The sequence below is a fragment of the Saccostrea echinata genome, unplaced genomic scaffold (assembly GCF_033153115.1).
Source record: "Saccostrea echinata isolate AGI-Se365-2 ecotype Australia unplaced genomic scaffold, CSIRO_AGI_Sech_v1 ptg000054l, whole genome shotgun sequence".
Taxonomy (NCBI): domain Eukaryota; kingdom Metazoa; phylum Mollusca; class Bivalvia; order Ostreida; family Ostreidae; genus Saccostrea; species Saccostrea echinata.
In genome coordinates this window covers 25,224,278-25,244,284 of record NW_026889803.1, presented here as the reverse complement: position 1 = coordinate 25,244,284, position 20,007 = coordinate 25,224,278, and the positions used below count along the sequence as shown (strand labels likewise).

General features: G+C 34.3%; 1 protein-coding gene across 1 annotated transcript in view; it reads left to right on the top strand.

Annotated features, from left to right (window-relative positions):
- LOC133205686 (serine-protein kinase ATM-like) overlaps positions 1-20,007 on the top strand; it is a 244,053-nt gene that overhangs the window by 161,110 nt on the left and 62,936 nt on the right. The window contains exons 35-46 of the mRNA XM_061341539.1: positions 373-507; positions 743-958; positions 1,186-1,285; positions 1,390-1,529; positions 3,057-3,152; positions 4,149-4,268; positions 4,580-4,787; positions 5,138-5,296; positions 5,700-5,822; positions 5,908-6,116; positions 17,297-17,507; positions 17,596-17,715. Coding sequence (XP_061197523.1) covers positions 373-507; positions 743-958; positions 1,186-1,285; positions 1,390-1,529; positions 3,057-3,152; positions 4,149-4,268; positions 4,580-4,787; positions 5,138-5,296; positions 5,700-5,822; positions 5,908-6,116; positions 17,297-17,507; positions 17,596-17,715 — 1,837 coding nt within the window. The remainder of the gene's footprint in view (positions 1-372; positions 508-742; positions 959-1,185; positions 1,286-1,389; positions 1,530-3,056; positions 3,153-4,148; positions 4,269-4,579; positions 4,788-5,137; positions 5,297-5,699; positions 5,823-5,907; positions 6,117-17,296; positions 17,508-17,595; positions 17,716-20,007) is intronic.

Genomic DNA, 20,007 nt, shown 5'->3' with positions numbered 1-20,007 from the left:
ATTTTTTTAAATTGCTAATCATTCTTGCTCTATGATATACGTATATCTCTCATAGGTGCCAAATGCATTATACAAGATTGATCATGAAAATCAAAGTACCATAAGTACTGAAAGAACTTTTTTCCAGTTATTTTTTCTTTCACAGTTAATATGATATGTATGTTTTTGACACAGAAAAAAGCAAATTCTTACAGATTTAGAAGAACGGAAGACTTTTTTGTTGCCATGGCAACAAGAGTCTAGTTGTAATTATGATTATTACCTTGACCCTTGAATCTGTTAATGTGAGGTAAAAACATTAGTTACAGTTTACAAAAGTATTTATTATTATAAATTAATATTCAATGGCAACTTGAAAACAATATATTACAGGAGAAATCCACTGACAGTGTGGGATAATAACTACTGGTTGGATGTCAATTATCTCCACATAGCCAAGGCTGCTTTGTCCTCCTCTGCACATTTCTCTGCAGTTTTTTATGCAGAGATTTGGTGCAACTGCCAGAGGTTTGTAAAACAATTCAGTCTTGAGATTTTGCAGATTGTTATTATAAATCTTCTGTCAACTCTTCTGTTGCAAAGAAATTCATAATTATAGTTTAAAAAGGTGATATGCTAATATGTGTATTTGAGAAGGACTATGGCTTGGATCATACTCCAGTATATCAATATTTCTTTGTAAAATACAGTTCATTATTTCAATATGATACAATATAACAGAGTAAAACAAAACATTTGTTAGGATAAAACAGGAAGAGACATTGAAGAAATCCTCTTCATTAAGTGAGGCTGTAAGCCAGAGTTTTACACAAGATTCCCAGGTCGATTCTCTGAGTTCCATTTCTGGTGAGGTGACCTTGAATGTACAGGACATACTCCTGGAGGCCTACAGACAGATTGGGGATCCAGATGGGGTATATGGGTGTGGGGCAGGGCGTCTTGCAGATCCAGTGTCTAGGTAACTGAAGTTGTCTTTGTTGAACCATTATTGTAAAATAGACTGTTGTAATTTTTTTTATCAATTCTGGTGTATATAATTAAATTTTAGAATTAAAAAGAATATGAATGTTTTATCTTGTGGCCCACATTTCAAAGATTGCATGCTGAATTCACCTAAATTATGTCCCCTAATGGTATGATAATTATCATTGATACTTAGGTTATTGCTGTTCTTGTTTTAAATAGAATAAGGATGTATGAACATGAGGGTCAGTGGGAGAAGGCTGTCATCACATATGACATAGGGCTCCAGCAACACAGTGAACAAGAAGTGGACTTACTTAAGGTAAAGTGCAGCTCTACTTAATAACAAATGATAGCTAATGATAACTAATGATAGCTGATGTAGATGGGGGAAAATTTCATGTTTATTACAATTTAAACAAATAGGCTCTTGACAGCTTTGGATCGAAAAACTTGTTGGACAGCTACCTAGAAAATTATTCAAATATAAAGTCTGATGCAATAAGAAATCTAATCTTCAAGTCTGCAATCAAAGTCGGAAAGTGGGATCTAAACATAGATGAAAGGTAAAAATAACTTCAGAAGGGTCTCTGTTTGATAATGCTCCATCATTATGCTTTTCTGAAACATCAAAACATAATTGATACTGTAGTTTTCTGTTGAGAAGTATTTATGTTATTCAAAATATATGTAGCTTAATTTTCAAATTTAATTTTCCTATAAATTTTAGCTCACCTGAGGCTCAAGTGAGCTTCAATTCTGATCACATTTTGTCTGGCATCTCTCTGTCCATCTGTAAACTTTTCACATTTTCTACTTCTTCTCAAAAACCACTGGGCCAGTTTCAACCAAACTTGCCACAAAGTGTCCCTGGGTAAAGAGAATTCAAGCTTTTTCAAATGAAGGGCCATGCCTTCTTCCAATAATTACAAATGAGTGAAAAATTAATGGCCAAAAATGTAAAACTTCTGTGGAGGCATCCTCAGGTAGTGTAGATTCAAGTTTATTCAAATCTTGACCGCCCGGGATGGAGTGGGGCCACAATGACCAATCAAATTTTTACATAGGAATACATTGGATAAATCTTTAAAAATCTACTTCTCAAGAACAGGAAAGCTTTGATTGGTCATATTTATTCTGAAGCATCCTCAGGTAGTGAAGATTCAAATTTGTTCAGACCCCCCCCCCCCCCCCCCACGGGTAGGGAGGGGACACAATGGGGGATCAAAGTTTTACAAAGGAAAACATAAGAAGAATAATTGAAAATCTTCTTTTCAAGAACAGCAAAGCCATGATTGGTCATATTTATATGGAAGCATCCTCAGGAAGTGTAGGTTATAGTTTGTTCAGATCATGATCCCAGGGGGGAAGGGGGGGGGGCATAATGGACAATCAAAGTTTTATAAAGAAATATATAGGAAAAATAATTAAAAAACTTCTTTTCAAGAACACCAAAACCATGATAGGTTATATTTCATGGAAGCATTCTCAGGAATTGTAGATTCAAATTTGTTCAAATTATGACCCCTGGGGTAGGGAGGGGCCCCAATGTGAGATCAAAATTTTACAAAGGAAAAAAGAAAAATAATTGAAAATTTCTTAAGAACAGCAAAGCATTGGTTGCTCATGTTTACATGGAAGCATTCTCAGATAGTGTAGATTCAAATTTGTTCGAATCATGACCCTTAGGGGTAGAGAGGGGCCACAATTGGTGATCAAAGTTTTACATAGGAATTTGTATAAAAAAAAAATTCAAGAAGCAAAGCTATGATAAGTTAAATTCATATGGAAGCATTCTTAGGTAATGTAGATTCAAGTTTGTTCAAATCATGAGCCCCGGGTGTAGGGTGGGGCCACAATGGGAGATCATAGTTTTAAGTTTTACATTGGAATACATAGGAAAAATAATTAAAAGTCTTTTTTTCAAGAACATCAAAGCCATAATTAGTCTTATTAATTCAGAAGCAGATTCAAGTTTGTTCAAATCATCCCCCTTTATATATAAATTTATCAATACTGAACTGTTTACTGATTTTTCCTAACCAAAAGTGCTCAGGTGAGCAATGTGGCCCAAGGGCCTCTTATTTTTCTAGCAATGAATGTAGTTTTGATGAAGCAGTGCACAGATCCTTGTGTTCACTAAAACACTCCCAGTTCTCTCTTGTTTCCTCTGCTCTGGATATGGCAAGGTGAAAATTTCAGCATTACTGATTTAAATTTTATATAACCTATAGCAAAATTATTTTCAATTTTATTAAAATCCTTAAAAATATCTCATTGTGCTTCTGTCTGTCCTGCTGCCTGTTCATCACTTCTTCTCCAATCTGTAATTTTGTAATTGACAAATATAAGAAGCTCAAAGGTTAAAAGAAAAATGCTAATGACAGGAGAGTATCCTGAACCTTAACCATTTATTTTGACAATGAAAAGATGAAAGAAATACAAATTTGAAAAAAAAAACAAAACAAAAGAAAAAAATAAACAGAACTTTAATTTTGTAATGAAGATACATGCTTAGCAAAAAGGTCATTTATGCACAGAAGGTGTGTTCTGACTCTAAAGTTACTTGGAAGAAATCAATGTCATAGGGTCTCTAGTGTAAAATTCCGTCTGGGACATATCTGTACACACATAATAATCATTAAAAGGTCAAACTTGATACAAAGGAAGCATATGTTCAGAGATGTGTCATAACCAAGAGCTAAGGTCATTTTGTCAAGGTCAAAATGTTTAGGAAGTGTTTTCCTAAATACAGTGCTCATGCATAGTTCATATTTACCACTGTTCTGTTTAAATTGGTTTAAAAACCCTTGATCCTGAATCAAGGCCATTAGGTCAAGGTTAAAGTTTTCAAAAGAATAATGTTTTGATCAGGTCATAGCAGTATTTTGCAAAGATTGCAGAATTTTTACTTTAATATTGCTTATGATCTGCAGTTTCTTCATAATTGTGTACTAAATTATATATTTTGAGACATATATCATATGAAATAGCAGTGATAATGTTTTCAAATTTTGAATATCCATTCATGGAGAATGCCCTTTTGGTGATTGGGGAGGGTGTCATCATTTGTCCTGTCATATAAATTCACATTAATTTAGAATTAAAGTGATTTTTTGAATTCATGTGATAGGAATTGTTATATGGAGTAGTATTTTAATTGTAAGCTTTTATGTACATACTAGGAAAAATGCGGTTGACAGATTACAAGATGCCAGCATGGAGAGCTGTCGATGTCTGTATCCCATTCTTTCTGATCTGCAATGTATCTACCAGATTGATCAGACTGTCAGAGCACTTACAGGGTTTGTTTTAATCTGGGAAAGAAAATGGTTTAAGTTATTTTTACCCTCATTAAGATAACTGATATGCTGTATAGATAATAAAAACCTTTCTTGCCTGTCAAACCATAAATGAAATATTTGAGTGCATATTTATTTGTTCACAGCCTTACTTAACAATTTGGAATGGAAGATTTATGAGATATTGATCAAAGTTAAAAAGTTAAAGAAAAAATATCAAATTCCTTTCAAATGGTCACAGCAGAGTTCCAGGTCCATGTGGGGTTAAGTTGGTCATAACCTGCTAGCCCATTGGTCTGTTGTTGTATTTACAGGCAAGAATCCAAACCACTTGAAGATGTGCTGAAAAACTGGGCGCAAGAGAGGGTGTCATTTAATGAGTTTGATTACATAGAACCTATCCACATCACTAGACTCTCTGTACTTCAGGTGCTACCCATCCAAACAGATGCAGTGCAAGCATGCATGCAGAAGGAATTACTATATCTAACAAGACTTGCAATACAGAATAGGAGACATCTGGTTTGTTTTGTTATTTTTATTATTATTACTTTTTTTATGCATAGGTTACTGATGTTATCATAGGTTTATATTTTAGATTATTGCATGATGATGAGGTTCATATTTAGCCTCTGATAATGTTGAGGTTTATATTTTAGGTGCTGCTAATATTGAGGTTTATATTTTGGATTACTGCATGATGTTGAGGTTCATATTAAGGCTCTGATAATGTTGAGGTTTATATTTTAGGTTCTTCTAATGCTGAGGTTTATATTTTAGGCTCTACTAATATTGAGGTTTATATTTTAGGCTCTTCTTATGTTGAGGTTTATATTTAAGGCTACTGCATTATTTTGAGGTTTATGTTTTAGGTTGCTGAAGGAGTTGTAAGTAAACTGAAATCTTGTGAAGCTTCAGATTTCCATATGCAAGTTGATAAACTAACTGAAGAAGCAAAACTTTTCTGGTCCAGAGGAGAACAAAACATTGCCAAACACTTAACAAAGAAGTTGTTGAAGATGTTAGAGCAAGTAAGGTTTGATTTGTGAAGTTGACAATTTTAATGTATCTTGAAAATAATTACTCTGGTAATTAATATTGCTATATGGTCCATCATGTGTTGATATAAACTTTTGAACATTTTCAGCTTCTTTGAAACTTTTGAACATTGAAATCATTCCTTTAAAAGGAATTTTTGGAATCATCACACTTGGAAAGGGGGGGGGGGGGGCAGGGTACCTTGTTAAAAACAGTTTATTGTTTAAATGAAACAATGAGTTACACATTGATTCAAATTTTATTTTAGATGTTAGGTGTTTTAAATGTAGCCTTACATGATGTACATGTACGTTCCATGTCTGATTTTTATCAGTCCAATTCTACATCTCATTGGAATTTAGAACAATTGTTTAGTGAACATTTTGACATCCTTAGTTGCAAGAAAGCAACTTGGAAGCAGCAAAGCTGTACCCTAGAGTCCTTAGTATGTATGGAAACTGGGCAGCAGAAACTAACTTAGAAGATCCTAACACCATTATGGAAGAGTATCTTGAAAAGGTAAGCAAGTTGAAGTTGGTTGAATTCCTATTTATGCTATGAGAATGAGAATTTGGAAATGATGAAAAAATGACATTTCTTTTAGACAGTGAGTTTGTTAGAGAGTTTGGAGGAGAAAGGGGATACAATTCTTGATGCGTATCTCTCTCTTGCACGGTTTGCTGATGGTCAGTATCAACACATTGTGAACTACATGAAGTCTAGCACATTTGAAGCCAAGCAGAACTTGATGATAAAGGCCAAAAAGGAAATAACAAGGATGCAACAGCTGGGAATGGAAGAACTTGAGAAAGAGTAATTATTTCAAGCTTATGCAGTGTGTCTTGACCTTGATCCAGGTTCTAGCAAGTTCAAGGTCACTAGAAGAAAAAGTATTAAATTCTTCTTTTTTGACCAAGGTCTTTTTTGCAAGTTCAAGGTCACATTTACAAGATATGAATGGGCACTTTCAAAGAAATTGAAAGAAATTGGGGTGAAGGTATTTTTAGCTCTTCTGAGCCAAAGGCTCAAAGAGCTAATGCTATGGCCATTTGTGCGGTGTGCGTAAACTTTTTAGAATATGGGCCATAACTCAAGAACCCCTTGGCCAATTATTGTCAAATTTGTCACAGGGTATCCTTGGCCCAAGGGCTCCCGTTTATACTAAAACTGGGGTTGTGACCCTTTAACAAGGGGAGATAATTAGGAAAATAGAAACAAAAGTACTGGTTGCTAAAAAATCTTCTTCTCAAGAACCACTGGGCAGATTATCACCAAACTTACACAAAAGGATGAGGATATGTTGTAGATTAAAATTTGCACGGGGATTTACCCTGGGGCAAAGGGCGTGGTCTCAAGGTCACTTCAAAGTTGACCAAAAATTACATTTTATTAAAATGTTGATATTTTGCTTACTATAAGGACTAGGATCATCAAATCTTGTCAGTTGGTGCATCTAAGGACCTCATATCATGTTGACTCAAAAGTAGGTCATCGTGACCTACTTTTTAAATTTTGCGGCCATTCTTTTTCAAAATGATTTAGAGGCATATTTTGAACAATTTAAGGCCTATGATCATCAAACTTTGTCAGTTGATGCATCTTGGGTCCTCAAAGTACGTCAACTAAAAAGTAGGTCACCTTGTCCTACTTTTTGAATTTAATGGCTAATCTTTTTTGAAACAATTAAGGTCATTAATTCGAATACGGGGAGGCTTAGAATCATTAAATCTTGTAAGATGATGCATCTTGGGGCCAAAAAACATAATTATTAAAAAGTAGGTCACAGTGACCTACTTTTTGAACTTTGCAGGCATTCGATTTCAAAGCATTTTAGAGGCATTATTTGGACATTTTAAGGCCTATGATCATAAAACTTTGTAAGTTGATGCATCTTGGGTCCTCAAAAAAGGTCAACTAAAAAGTAGGTCACCGTGACCTACTTTTCAATTTATATGACTATAATTAAATATTTTAGGTACTAATTGGCTTAGAATCATCAAACTTTGTCAGTTGATGCATCTTGGGTCTTCGGGGAAGGTCGACTAAAAAGTAGGTCACAGTGACCTACTTTTGAAAATTTATGGCGTTAATAAAATATTTCGGGTACTAATTGGCTTAGAATCATCAAACTTTGTCAGTTGATGCATCTTGGGTCTTCGGAGTAAGTTGACTAAAAAGTAGGTCACCGTGACCTACTTTTGAAAATTTATGGCTTTAATTAAATATTTCGGGTACTAATTGGCTTAGAATCATAAAACTTTGTCAGTTGATGCATCTTGGGTCCTCGGAGTACAACAACTGAAAAGTAGGTCACGGTGACCTACTTTTGAAATTTTATGGCTGTATTTAATATTTTCAGGAATTATTTGGCTTAGAATCGTCAAAATTTGTCAGTTGATGCATCTTTGGTCCTCGGAGTAGGTTGACTGAAAAGTAGGTCACTGTGACCTACTTTTGAAAATTTATGGCTGTAATTAAATATTTTGGGTACTTATTGGCTAGAATCATCAAACTTTGTCAGTCGATGTATCTTTGGTCCTCGGAGTACAGCAATTGAAAAGTAGGTCACGGTGACCTACTTTTGAAAATTTATGGCTTTAATAAAATATTTCGGGTACTAATTGGCTTAGAATCATAAAACTTTGTCAGTTTATGCGTCATGGGTCCTCGGAGTACAACAACTGAAAAGTAGGTCACTTTGACGTACTTTTGAAAATTTATGGCTTTAATCAAATATTTCGGGTACTAATTGGCTTAGAATCATTAAACTTTGTCAGTTGATGCATCTTGGGTCCTCGGAGTACAACAACTGAAAAGTAGGTCACAGTGACCTACTTTTGAAATTTTATGGCTGTAATTAAATATTTTGGGTACTTATTGGCTAGAATCATCAAACTTTGTCAGTCGATGTATCTTTGGTCCTCGGAGTACAGCAACTGAAAAGTAGGTCACGGTGACCTACTTTTGAAAATTTATGGCTTTAATTAAATATTACAGGTACTAATTGGCTTAGAATCATCAAACTTTGTCAGTTGATGTATCTTTGGTCCTTGGAGTAAAACAATTGAAAAGTAGGTCACTTTGACCTACTTATAAAATTTTATGATTATAATTTTAAAAAATATTTTAGGTATTAATTGGCTTAGAATCATCAAACTTAGTTGATGGGTCCTCAGAGAATGACAAGTGATAAGTAGGTCACCATGAGCAACTCTCAGGTACTAATTGGCTTAGAATCATCTTGGGTTCTCAGAGTGTGAATTGGAATTTCAAGGGTTTATGTAAATATACAGGATACTTTGAGGCTTCAAATAGAAGTGATAGGTTGTACAGTTAATCAGAAGAGCGATTCAAGGCCCATGGGCCTCTTGTTTTTTTAGCTCGATCGCAGTAACTATAGTTTGACAGGATGCATATATTACATTACAGCATGTACAGAATGCATATATTACACTGGAACTAAATCCAAGCCTCATTTTCTGGACATTTTTCTAAGCTTTAAGGACTGGTTTGAAAAATATCACATTGTTAGTTTGTGTATTCCACCATTTTGAATGATTGACACGTTTGACATAGAACACTTTAAATTTACCAGTAAATAAGTCTACAAGTAGTTAGATACACTCAAACTCATTTACAGTGTACTCTCTTTATTTGAAAAAATCATGGTTACTTTGAAATGAATTTGGTTTCCCCTAAAAAATTGGTACAGTTTCTTTGTAAAAAATACTTGTTTAGAATGAATATTTGGTTAAATTGAAAAACTCTGTTAATTTGAAGTGATTTTGTGGTCCACTGAACACAAAGTGTGTTGTATTGATAACGGTTACATTGAAGTCACCGATTGTGATGCATGGGCACAGGTGACTGATTATACACGAGGTCTAGCATAATTTTGTAAATTTTTCACACATGGGATTTGATGTCCTTGGACTTGTAAAAATATAAGTATATCTTGCATAAAGATAATAGTTAAGCATTTCTCGCCAGAATATTTAAGTCATTATTTTTTTTTTTACTAACTGCTGCATTGAGACTGACGTGGCTAAAATTCGCAGGAGTGTCATGTATAATTTGGTTTACTGAGGAGTGCTCGAGTAAATAAATCATGTAAGTGATTGGAAATAAACTTCTTGATTTGATATTGGAGTATGTTAAGCATATATTTTAAAAGCAGATGAGGCAGGGTTGTTCTATAGATGTTCCTTTTTTTTTTTTTTACGAATTGCATCTACGCGGTAATTAAAAATGCCCAATGTTCAAGACGAACTTTTTCCCATGTTTAGATAGTCATAATAATTTTCTAACATGGTTTCAACAGAAAGAGTAAAACATTACGAACTTCTTTAAGAAAATAAATATATTTCTTACACAAAAAAATATTGAATTCGCACACAAGTTTTTTTTGTTTTTTTTTTTTTACTGTATCTACGTATTATGTATAGCTCATGGCACACTGATATAATGAAATTCGATTAATTTGAAATAAATTTCAATGTTCCTTAAATTTCAATGTAAATGAGTTTGACTGTAGTTTAAAGTTAATGAATTAGAATAAAGTATGTTTAAAAAAACATAATTGATTTATTTTTTTCCCGTATCTCTGCTAAATTTAATGCCATGGAATGGACCATAATCAAGAATCCATCATTTGTTTAACAGTATTCAATTAGTTTCAAAACACATGACTTTTATAAACAACACACTTATAAACAATGAAGTTAATTAAAAAATGCATGTTTTAGGCAAGTTGTCAAATACCTTGTCATCAATTATTACATATGTATGACAGTAATTTCACTTGGGATGAGTTGTTTACATATATATATATATATATATATATATATATATATATACCAAAAAAAAAATTGCTGGGAAAGTATTGGCAGCACAATGTTGTAACATGCTTAGAATAATTCAGGTACTTTTTTTCTGAACATAAAATTAAAGAAAATTAATAATTTTCTTTGTTTTGATACTTTACTCTCTTTGCTTCAGTTTCCACATTTAAACATCATGATTGATTCAGTATTTTTATCAACTAAGTATTTTTATCAACTAGGATTATTAAGGCCTCACTCTGCGGGTACCCTATAGTGATCAGTCTCTCCGTCCGTCCATCCGTCTGTCCTTCCTTCCGTCCGTCTGTCCGTCCGAGATCTCTTGTCGGGAGCATATCTTCTCTCTCCTTGGCCTAATCTGGCTCATACTTCACCCACAGAGTGTCTTTGGATAAAGGGTGTGAAGTGACCTTGAACCATGTTTCTAGGTCTAAGGTCAAGGTCATAGAAGAATTATATGAAAAATCCTTGTCCATAGCATATCTTCTCTCCTCTTGGTCCAATGTGGCTCATACTTCACTCACAGAGTGCCACTGGTCATTGGATGTGCAGTGACCTTGAACGAAGTTTTTAGGTCAAGGGTCAAGGTCAAAAATAGCCTCTCTGTTTAAAATCTTTGTTTGGTACATAATTTCTTTCCCTTAAGACCAGTCAGCCTCAAACCTTACCAATTGACTTAAGGTATGGATCATTTGTGATTTTCCTTCCATATATTTGATAGAGGATATGCAACAATTTTCGAAGAGGATATGCAGCATTCGTGATTTTTGTGCCGTTTTTCGATGGAAGGTGTTGAGCACTCGTGATTTTCGTGCCATTCTTTATTATAATGAGGATAACATAGAAGCCCTTTTGACTCAAACAACACATCCCTTAATAGTACACAAATGTTCCTCTTCAAAATAAACCCCTTTTAGCTACCTTACATTTCCATGTTCATTGCTGAAAGTGGGGCCCTTTGAGATGGCCACCATCTCAATGATATCTAGTTGGTCTTTATGTTCTTTTATTCATGAATAGATCCTGCAAAAGAATAAACATCCATGAATGTAGCATCTCATGAGGAAACCACCAAAATGACCCAAGGTAGCAATTAATAGCAGCAAATGTACTGATAAGTGATTATGATTCTGGTTGCGATAGACAGGATAAGGGTAAATAAAAAAGAAGGTCACTGTGACCTTCTGCTGGCTTTTCATGGCTTTATCTAAAGTTTAGAAAATAAGAAGCAAATTGTATATAATCAGCAAACTTTGTCAGTTGATGCACCTTGGGTCCTCAGAGTGTGTCAATCAAAAATAGGTCACAGTGATCTGTTTTTTTAAATTCACTCTTTTATCTCTATATTAAAGATAGTTAGAGGCTTAGAATCATCTAATTTTGGCAGTTAATTATGCAGTTAATGGTCCTCATGCAGAGTTTGTGAACTAAAATTAAGGTCACAGTTTTCTTCTTATTGAATTTGACTGTTTATCATATAATATTGTAACCTAGGGATACATTGACCCAAAAGTAGGTTACAGTGATAGAGTTTTACAATTTTTAGCTCTTCTGAGCCAAAGGCTCAAAGACTAATGCTCTGGCGAATTGTGCGGTGTGCATAAACTTTTTAGAATATGGGCCATAAATCAAGAACCCCTTGGCCAATTATTGTCAAATTTGTCACAGGGTATCCTTGGCCCAAGAGCTCCTGTTTATACCAAAACTAGGGTTGTGACCCTTAAACAAGTGGAGATAATTAGGAAAATAGAAACAAAAGTACTGGTTGCTAAAAAATCTTCTCAAGAAGCACTGGGCAGATTATCACCAAACTTACACAAAAGGATGAGGATATGTTGTAGATTAAAATTTGCATGAGGAATCGCCCTGGGGCAAAGGGCCTGGTCTCAAGGTCACTTCAAAGTTGACCAAAAATTATATTTTATTAAAATGTTGATATTTTGCTTACTATAAGGACTAGGATCATCAAATCTTGTCAGTTGATGCATCTAAGGACTTCATATCATGTTGACTCAAAAGTAGGTCATCCTGACCTACTTTTTCAATTTTGTGACCATTCTTTTTCAAAATGATTTAGAGGCATATTTTGAACAATTTAAGGCCTATGATCACCAAACTTTGTCAGTTGATGTATCTTGGGTCCTAGGAGTACGTCAACTAAAAAGTAGGTCACATTAACCTACTTTTTGAATTTTATGGCTAATCTTTTCCAAAACAATTAAAGTCATTATTTGAATACTGAGAGGTTTAGAATCATTAAATCCTGTAAGATGATGCATCTTCAGGCCATAAAACATATTTAATAAAAAGTACGTCACATTGACCTACTTTTTGAATTTTGCAGGCATTCGATTTCAAAGCGTTTAAGAGGCATAATTTGGACATTTTAAGGCCTATGATCATAAAACTTTGTACTAAGTTGATGCATCTTGGGTCCTCAAAAAACGTCAACTAAAAAGTAAGTCACTGTGACCTATTTTCGAAATTTTATGGCTTTATTTAAATATTTAAGGGTACTATTTGGCTTAGAATCATCAAACTTTGTCAGTTGATGCATCTTGGGTCTTCGGAGTAAGTTGACTGAAAAGTAGGTCACCGTTACCTACTTTTAAAAATTTATGGCTTTAATTAAAAATATACATGCTATATAAACGTGATTTTTTAGATGAAACAAAATGATTAAATGATTTGAGAAACATGATGTATAATAAAAAATAATTACTTTCAACAAAGTTTTACTAAATAAGTCGTTGTAATTACAAAACAATTAAGCAAGATCTGCTATTAAGATTCAGCCTATTCATGAATATTGATGAAGGAAGTGCGTAAACAGTATATAGACACGCATGTCCGCGGGAAATCATAGACAACGAGGTACGTTGCATTTTGACTACGATTTTGAATAAAAGTTAATATCTGTCATTACAGAGTAGATGGTTAATACTGGTTGTTTTCAAAGATAAGTATCTTTAAGCATTAAACGTATGTCATCCAGGTCAAAAGTTATTTTGTATACCAAACGGCCTACCTTGTTTTCTTGACACCATTTTTGTTTATCAATCTAAAAGTAGCGACGGTGTCACATGACGCGTGGATTTAAATAGAGGCATTACTGTCCTAGTAGGATAATAAATAATTATAATTTGAGATCTTTATAATGCGTTCATTTCCAATTATGTAATTAACAATATTTTCTTAACTTTATTTGGTAAACAAAATAAATTAATTTCCAACTTTATTTTTAACTGAGGCAAGTTATAGCGTGTATATCTTTAAATGTTTCAGGTACTAATTGGCTAAGAATCATCAAACTTTGTCAGTTGATGCATCTTGGGTCCTTGGAGTACGACAACTGAAAAGTAGGTCACCGTGACCTACTTTTCAATTTATATGACTATAATGAAATATTTCATGTACTAATTAGCTTAGAATCATCAAACTTATTCAGTTGATGCATCTTTGGTTCTTGGAGTATGTTGACTGAAATGTAGATCACTCTGACCTACTTTTGAAATTTTATTGCCTTATTTAAATATTTTTAGGTACTAATTGGCTTAGAATTACCAAACTTTGTTATTTGATTCATCTTGGGTCCGCAGAGTTAGTCAACTGAAAAGCAGGTCACTGTGACCTATTTTTGAAATTTTATGGCTTTATATTTAAATATATCAGGTACTTGTAACCGGTTTCAAAAGGAGAGAGTCTGGAAAAAGGAGGAGGCAATGTTAGCTGATGTTTGTTTATTGGCGCGACTCTCAAATACAAAATTTAGGTTGTACGACTATACAATAAAAAAAAATGCACATTCTTAAACACAGTAATATGTTTTACTAGGAACTGATGCATTTATATAATCAAGGAACAATACTGATACATGTATGTGAGAATTCAACAGTTAGCTTGCAAGTGCAATGCAAACAAAATGACTAGATCTGTGAATTAATCCTTGTTATCCTGAGACTTTAACTAATGAGACTTGATTGATTGAAACAATATGATTGACAAAATAATACTGACATTTTATGACACAAAGTATCACAACCACAAAGTAGCTACATGTACCTTAAACTTAATACTGAATTTAAACTGAAATAGTATTAATAGTGATATGCTACAATAATAAACACAACTCTTAGATAACAATCAGACATCATACAATATCTAATTAGACTTGCACTTTAACATAGTTATACTAATGGGAATGTAAACAATAAAATCTGTATTGGCACAGCCATATTGAAAATGCCCGGATGTAGAAAGTGCGGGAATCATGACTTGTTACTTTGACATCATCTACTACCTGACTCAACTAAATATTATGCTATGAATAACATTTTCTACATGTGTTTCATAAATCATGAACTAAAACATGAACAGGCATAGCTGTATGAATTTTGGCTACTTAAACTATTCATCACGTGATCTTAAAGCACATGGTTTTGCATTGAACACTTCGATAACAAAATATGCACAATTAACCTGAAATGCATCTTCGCTAGCCAAGGGTTTCTGATACGCTACTCTCCTCATAAGCCCTTGGCATACGGTGTTAAAAAAGTTGGGATTTTTTCTCAAGTTGTGATTGGAGTTTATCGACATCGTTCGACCAATCAGCAATTGTTTTTTGTAAATGGCGATATTTGCGTTCGGGATATATCTTGACTCTTTAATATCGGTAATGTAAAACACAAGTAAACAATGATCCGTAAGATAACATGCCATTCTATGAATAGCTATATGGTGTCATCCAATATCTAAAGCTGCGTGCAAAATATGTGATTAAGAATCTATATTGAAGATGTAGATTTGCATTTTTACATGTTTAAATAACAAATTAACATAACTCGATACCTTTTTGTTAATTATTCTTTAAAAACAATTTTTTTTTAAAATACGCTTTTTATTTCTGTCGATGACGCAATCTGTGCGTACCTGGTAAGAATCATGATCACGTGACAAAAACAATCCCGTCTTTTGTCAGCACCGTATGCCAAGGGTTTATGAGGAGAGTAGCGTATCAGAAACCCTTGGCTAGCGAAGATGCCTGAAATGCATCTAAATAAACATGTACACAATTAGCAAAGTATATAACATATCACCTCATACAAAATCAATCAGATAAAACATAAAATAATCTGTTAATTACCTGGAAAAAGGAGGAGACAAAATTAGCTGATGTTTGTATATTGGCGCCGACTCGAGAATACAAAAATGAAGTCGTACCAAGAATCATCGACAACAATCCGACTGTACTGCAACATCGCTAAAGTTTTATACATAAAATATAAATGGTACCCCCTTATTTTCCATACTATCACATACTTATTAGCTTAGAATCTTCAAACTTTGTCAGTTGATGCATCTTGGATCATCAAAGTATGTTATCTGAAAAGTAGGTCACTGTGACCTACTTCTGAAATTTTATGGTTATAATTTTTAAATATTTTAGGTGTTATTTGGCTTAGAATCATCAAACTAAGTTCATGCATCTTGGGTCCTCAGAGAATGACAAGTGATTAGTAGGTCACCATGACCTACTCTCAGGTACTAATTGGCTTAGAATCATCTTGGGTTCTCAGAGTGTTTCATCTAAAATGTAGGTCATGATGACCTCTCTTTGGAATTTGAAGGCTTTATCTAATTATACAGGATGCTTAGAGGCTTCAATTGCAAATAGAAGTGAGCGATTCAAGGCCCTTGGGCTTCTTGTTCAGAAGAGCGATTCTAGGCCCTTGGGCGATTTATATATAAAATTAAAGGTAGCATTTTACTTTGTTTTTGAAGTGTATGTAACGATCATCAGACCTTTTATTTACATCACAAGTGACAATAAAATCAAAGACACATACATTTTTAACATTTTGGGTGTCTTTTATCCAAAGAGCTTGTTTTTTATGCCCCAGGATCGAAAGATCCCGGGGGTATATTGTTTTTGTCCTGTCTGTCTGTTTGTCCATTTGTCTGTATGCCTGTTGTCAACTTTAACCTTGCCCATAACTTTTGATTGGTTGGAGCTATGACTTTCATATTTCACATGTGTATTCCTTGTGACAAGACCTTTCTTTGGGTACCATCAAATTTGACCTTTTGACCTTGACCTTGGAGTTTAATCCACTTTTGCAAAATTTTATGAGACTTTAACCTTGGCCATAACTTCTGAACAGTTGGTGCTTGGGGTTTCAAACTTCACATGTGTATTCTTTGTGACAAGGCCTTCCTTTGGATACCAACAACTTTGACCTTGACCTTGGAGTTTGACCTACTTTTAAAAAAACTTTAACCTTGGCCATAACCTTTGAATAGTTGGTGCTTGGGGTTTCAAACTTCACATGTGTATTCCTTGTGACAAGACCTTCCTCTGGATAACAACCTCTTTGACCCTTTGACCTTGACCTAGGAGTTTGACCTACTTTTGAAAAACTTTAACCTTGGCCATAACTTTTGAATGGTTGGAGCTAGGCTTTCATACTTCATATATGTAATCCTTGTGACAAGACCTTTTTTAGATACCAACCACTTTGACCTTTTGACCTAGGAGTTTGACCTACTTTTGAAAAACTTTAACCTTGGCCATAACTTTTGAATGGTTGATGCTAGGGCTTTCATACATTACATATGTAATCCTTGTGGCATCACCTTCCTTTGGATACCAACCACTTTGTCCGTTTGACCTTTACATAGGAGTTTGACCTTGAAAAACTTTAACCTTGGTCATACTTTTTGAAATGGTTGTTGCTAGGGCTTTCATACTTCATATATGTAATCCTTGTGACAAGACCTTCTTTTGGATACCAACAACTTTGACCTTGACCTTGATGTTTTACTTACTTTTAAAAAAACTTTAACCTTTGCCATAACTTTTGAACAGTTGCAGCTAGGGCTTTCAAATTTCACAGGTATATTCCTTGAGACAAGACCTTTCTTTGGGTACCAACTTTTTTTATCTTTTGGCCTGGATTTTGACTTGCATTTGAGAAACTTTAACCTTCACCATAAGCTGCCATACGGGGGTATCACATCTTGTTTTTCTAGATTTACCACCAGCTGGGGGGGGGGGGGGGGGGGGACTTAATTTTACAATGGTGCAAACTTTACATGCGACAGTACAGTACTAATTTGGTCAAATAAAACATAAAATTTTTGTCTTTTCAGTCGATATTATAAAACCCTAAGTAAACAAAGTGAGATAGATCAGTCAGAACTGAATGCTATGGAGGAGGACAGATCGAGGTGCCTTAAACAGTCTGTCCAGAACTATATCAAATGTCTGAAGTATGGTGACAAGCATGACATCCGCATATTCCGTCTGGTATCATTATGGTTCAGTAATCCCACTTCTGCTGACATTAGTGGTTTAATTATGGTAATGAAATTTGAGAACATATTTGAATTAAAATATGTGACTTTATGTGTGTTTTGTATTGTCTATTGATTTAATTTTTTAAACTTAGATAAATATGGACAGTATTAAATCCTACAAGTTTCTGAGTCTGATGTACCAGCTGTGTGCTAGAATGGACACTAATCCACCTACTGATCAGTCCCCCTCTCTGCAGAAGACACTGCAAAAGGTTGGTCTTTATTGAATGTCTAAGGAAAGGAATTCAGTAATATAGAACTATTAATGAAGTTCGTGGAGGCATATGTATGTACCCTATAAGTGGAATTTTTAGCGATTTGTCCTTAAAAATCAGTATTTAGTGAGAAATGATTTAACTGCTTTTATAGTGCACAGAAAGATATCAGTAACCTCTAATGCAGAATAAATTTTTTAGTGATATTAAAATTTAGTGATCTCATCACTCACTAAAGATGCTAAAATTGAATCCACGCTGAAATTTCTGCTTATATATTATTCATTACAACTCTCTCAGTCTCTTACAATATTGGCCTTTCAATTTGTATTTGTTCAGTTTTAGCTATGCTGGTTGAAGATTGGAAGAGTTTATCATATGATACTATTCATCTGTCTGTTTCCATGACGTACAGTACATTTGTAAACAATTTTAAGTTCACCTGAGCCAAAGGTTCAAGTGAGCTTTTCTGATCAAAGGGTGTGCAGCATCCGTCTTTTGTGTGTAAACTTTTCACATTTTTTACTTCATTTTTTATCAAAAGAAGGGCCACTCCTTCTTTCAAGTTGAAATAACTTAAAATTAGAGAAATTTAATGGCATCTTTCAAAAATCTTCTTCTCATTAACCTTTGGGCCAGAAATGATAGCATTTAATATGTGAAAGCTTCATTACACATAGTGTAGATTTGAATTTGTTTAAATCATGACCCCAGGGGCAAGAGTTTATTAGGGCCCCACTCTGTGGGCACCCTATAGTGATCAGTCTGTCTGTTCGTCCTTCCGTCCATCTGTCCATCTGAGATCTCTTGTCCAGAGCATATCTTCTCTCCTCTTGGTCCAATGTGACTCATACTTCACTCACAGAGTGCCACTGGTCAATGGATGTGACCTTGAATAAAGTTTCTAGGTCAAGGGTCAAGGTCAAAAATAGCCTCTCTAAATTCTTGTCCGGAGCATATTTTCTCTCTCCTGGGCCCAATCTGGCTCATACTTCACCCACAGAGTGCCTTTGAGTAAAGGGTGTGCAGTGACCTTGAACCATGTTTTTAGGTCTAAGGTTAAGGTTCTAGCAGAATTATGTGAAAAATCCTTGTCTGGAGCATATCTTCTCTCCCCTTGGTCCAATGTGGCTCAAACTTCACTCACAGAGTTCCACTGGTCAGTGGATGTGCAGTGACCTTGAACGAAGTTTCTAGGTCAAGAGTCGAGGTCAAAAATAGCCTCTCTGTTTAAAATCTTTGTTTGGTACATAATTTCTTTCCCTTAAGTCCAGTCATCCTCAAACTTTACCAATTGACTTAGAGTACGGAACATTTGTGATTTTCCTACCATATTTTTATAACAGGATATGCAACAATTTTCATAGAAGATATGCAACATTTGTGATTTTTGTGCCGTTTTTTTGATAGAGAGTATGGAGCACTCGTGATTTTCATGCCATTTTTTATTATAAGGAGGATGACAAAGAAGCCCTTTAAACTCAAACAACACATCCCTTAATAGTACACAAATATTCCTCTTCAAAATAAACCCTTTACAGCTACCTTACATTTTCAAGTTTGTTGCTGAAAGCGGGGCCCTTTGAGATGGCCACCATCTCAAAGATATCTAGTTTAGGTTTATATAGGAAAACTCCTTAAAATTTTTTTTTTTTCAAGAGCAACAAAGCCATGATTAGTCATAATGATATGAAAGCATGCTCAGGTAGTGTAGATTCAAGTTTGTTCAAACCATAGATTAGGTTGGGGCCACAATAAGGGAACAAAGTTTTACACAGGAATATATAGGAAAAAATCTATAAAAAATCTTCTCAAGAACAACAAAGCCATGATTAGGCTTATAAATTAAATTCTCTGGTTTTTAGACCAATTTTCTCCAAAACGGATTCGGGAGGGCAGCTTTTTATTTATCATTTTATTGGCAATAAAGTAGATGAGGGAGATATTTTTTTAATACCCGAATTTGCTATAAAATAATGATAAAAATTCTTTGTTCATAGATATACTTTCCAAACTTTCCATGTCTGATCAATTGGTTTGGAAATGAATTATCCTTTCCTTCTCGATGTGTGAACATCATAGGCATTATCTTTGAATGTATTTTTAAACAAACTTTTGAAGTAGCCAAATCTCTTTGAAAATGGCTACCAGAAGCAATATTCGAGTATTAACTACGAGAAAATGAGGACGGAACTTTTTTTTTCAGGATTGATTTCCGCCTTACCATTTTTTTATTTTATCAAAAATACGATAAAATTTGGAATGTGGCTATCTCTAAACGGATGTGCG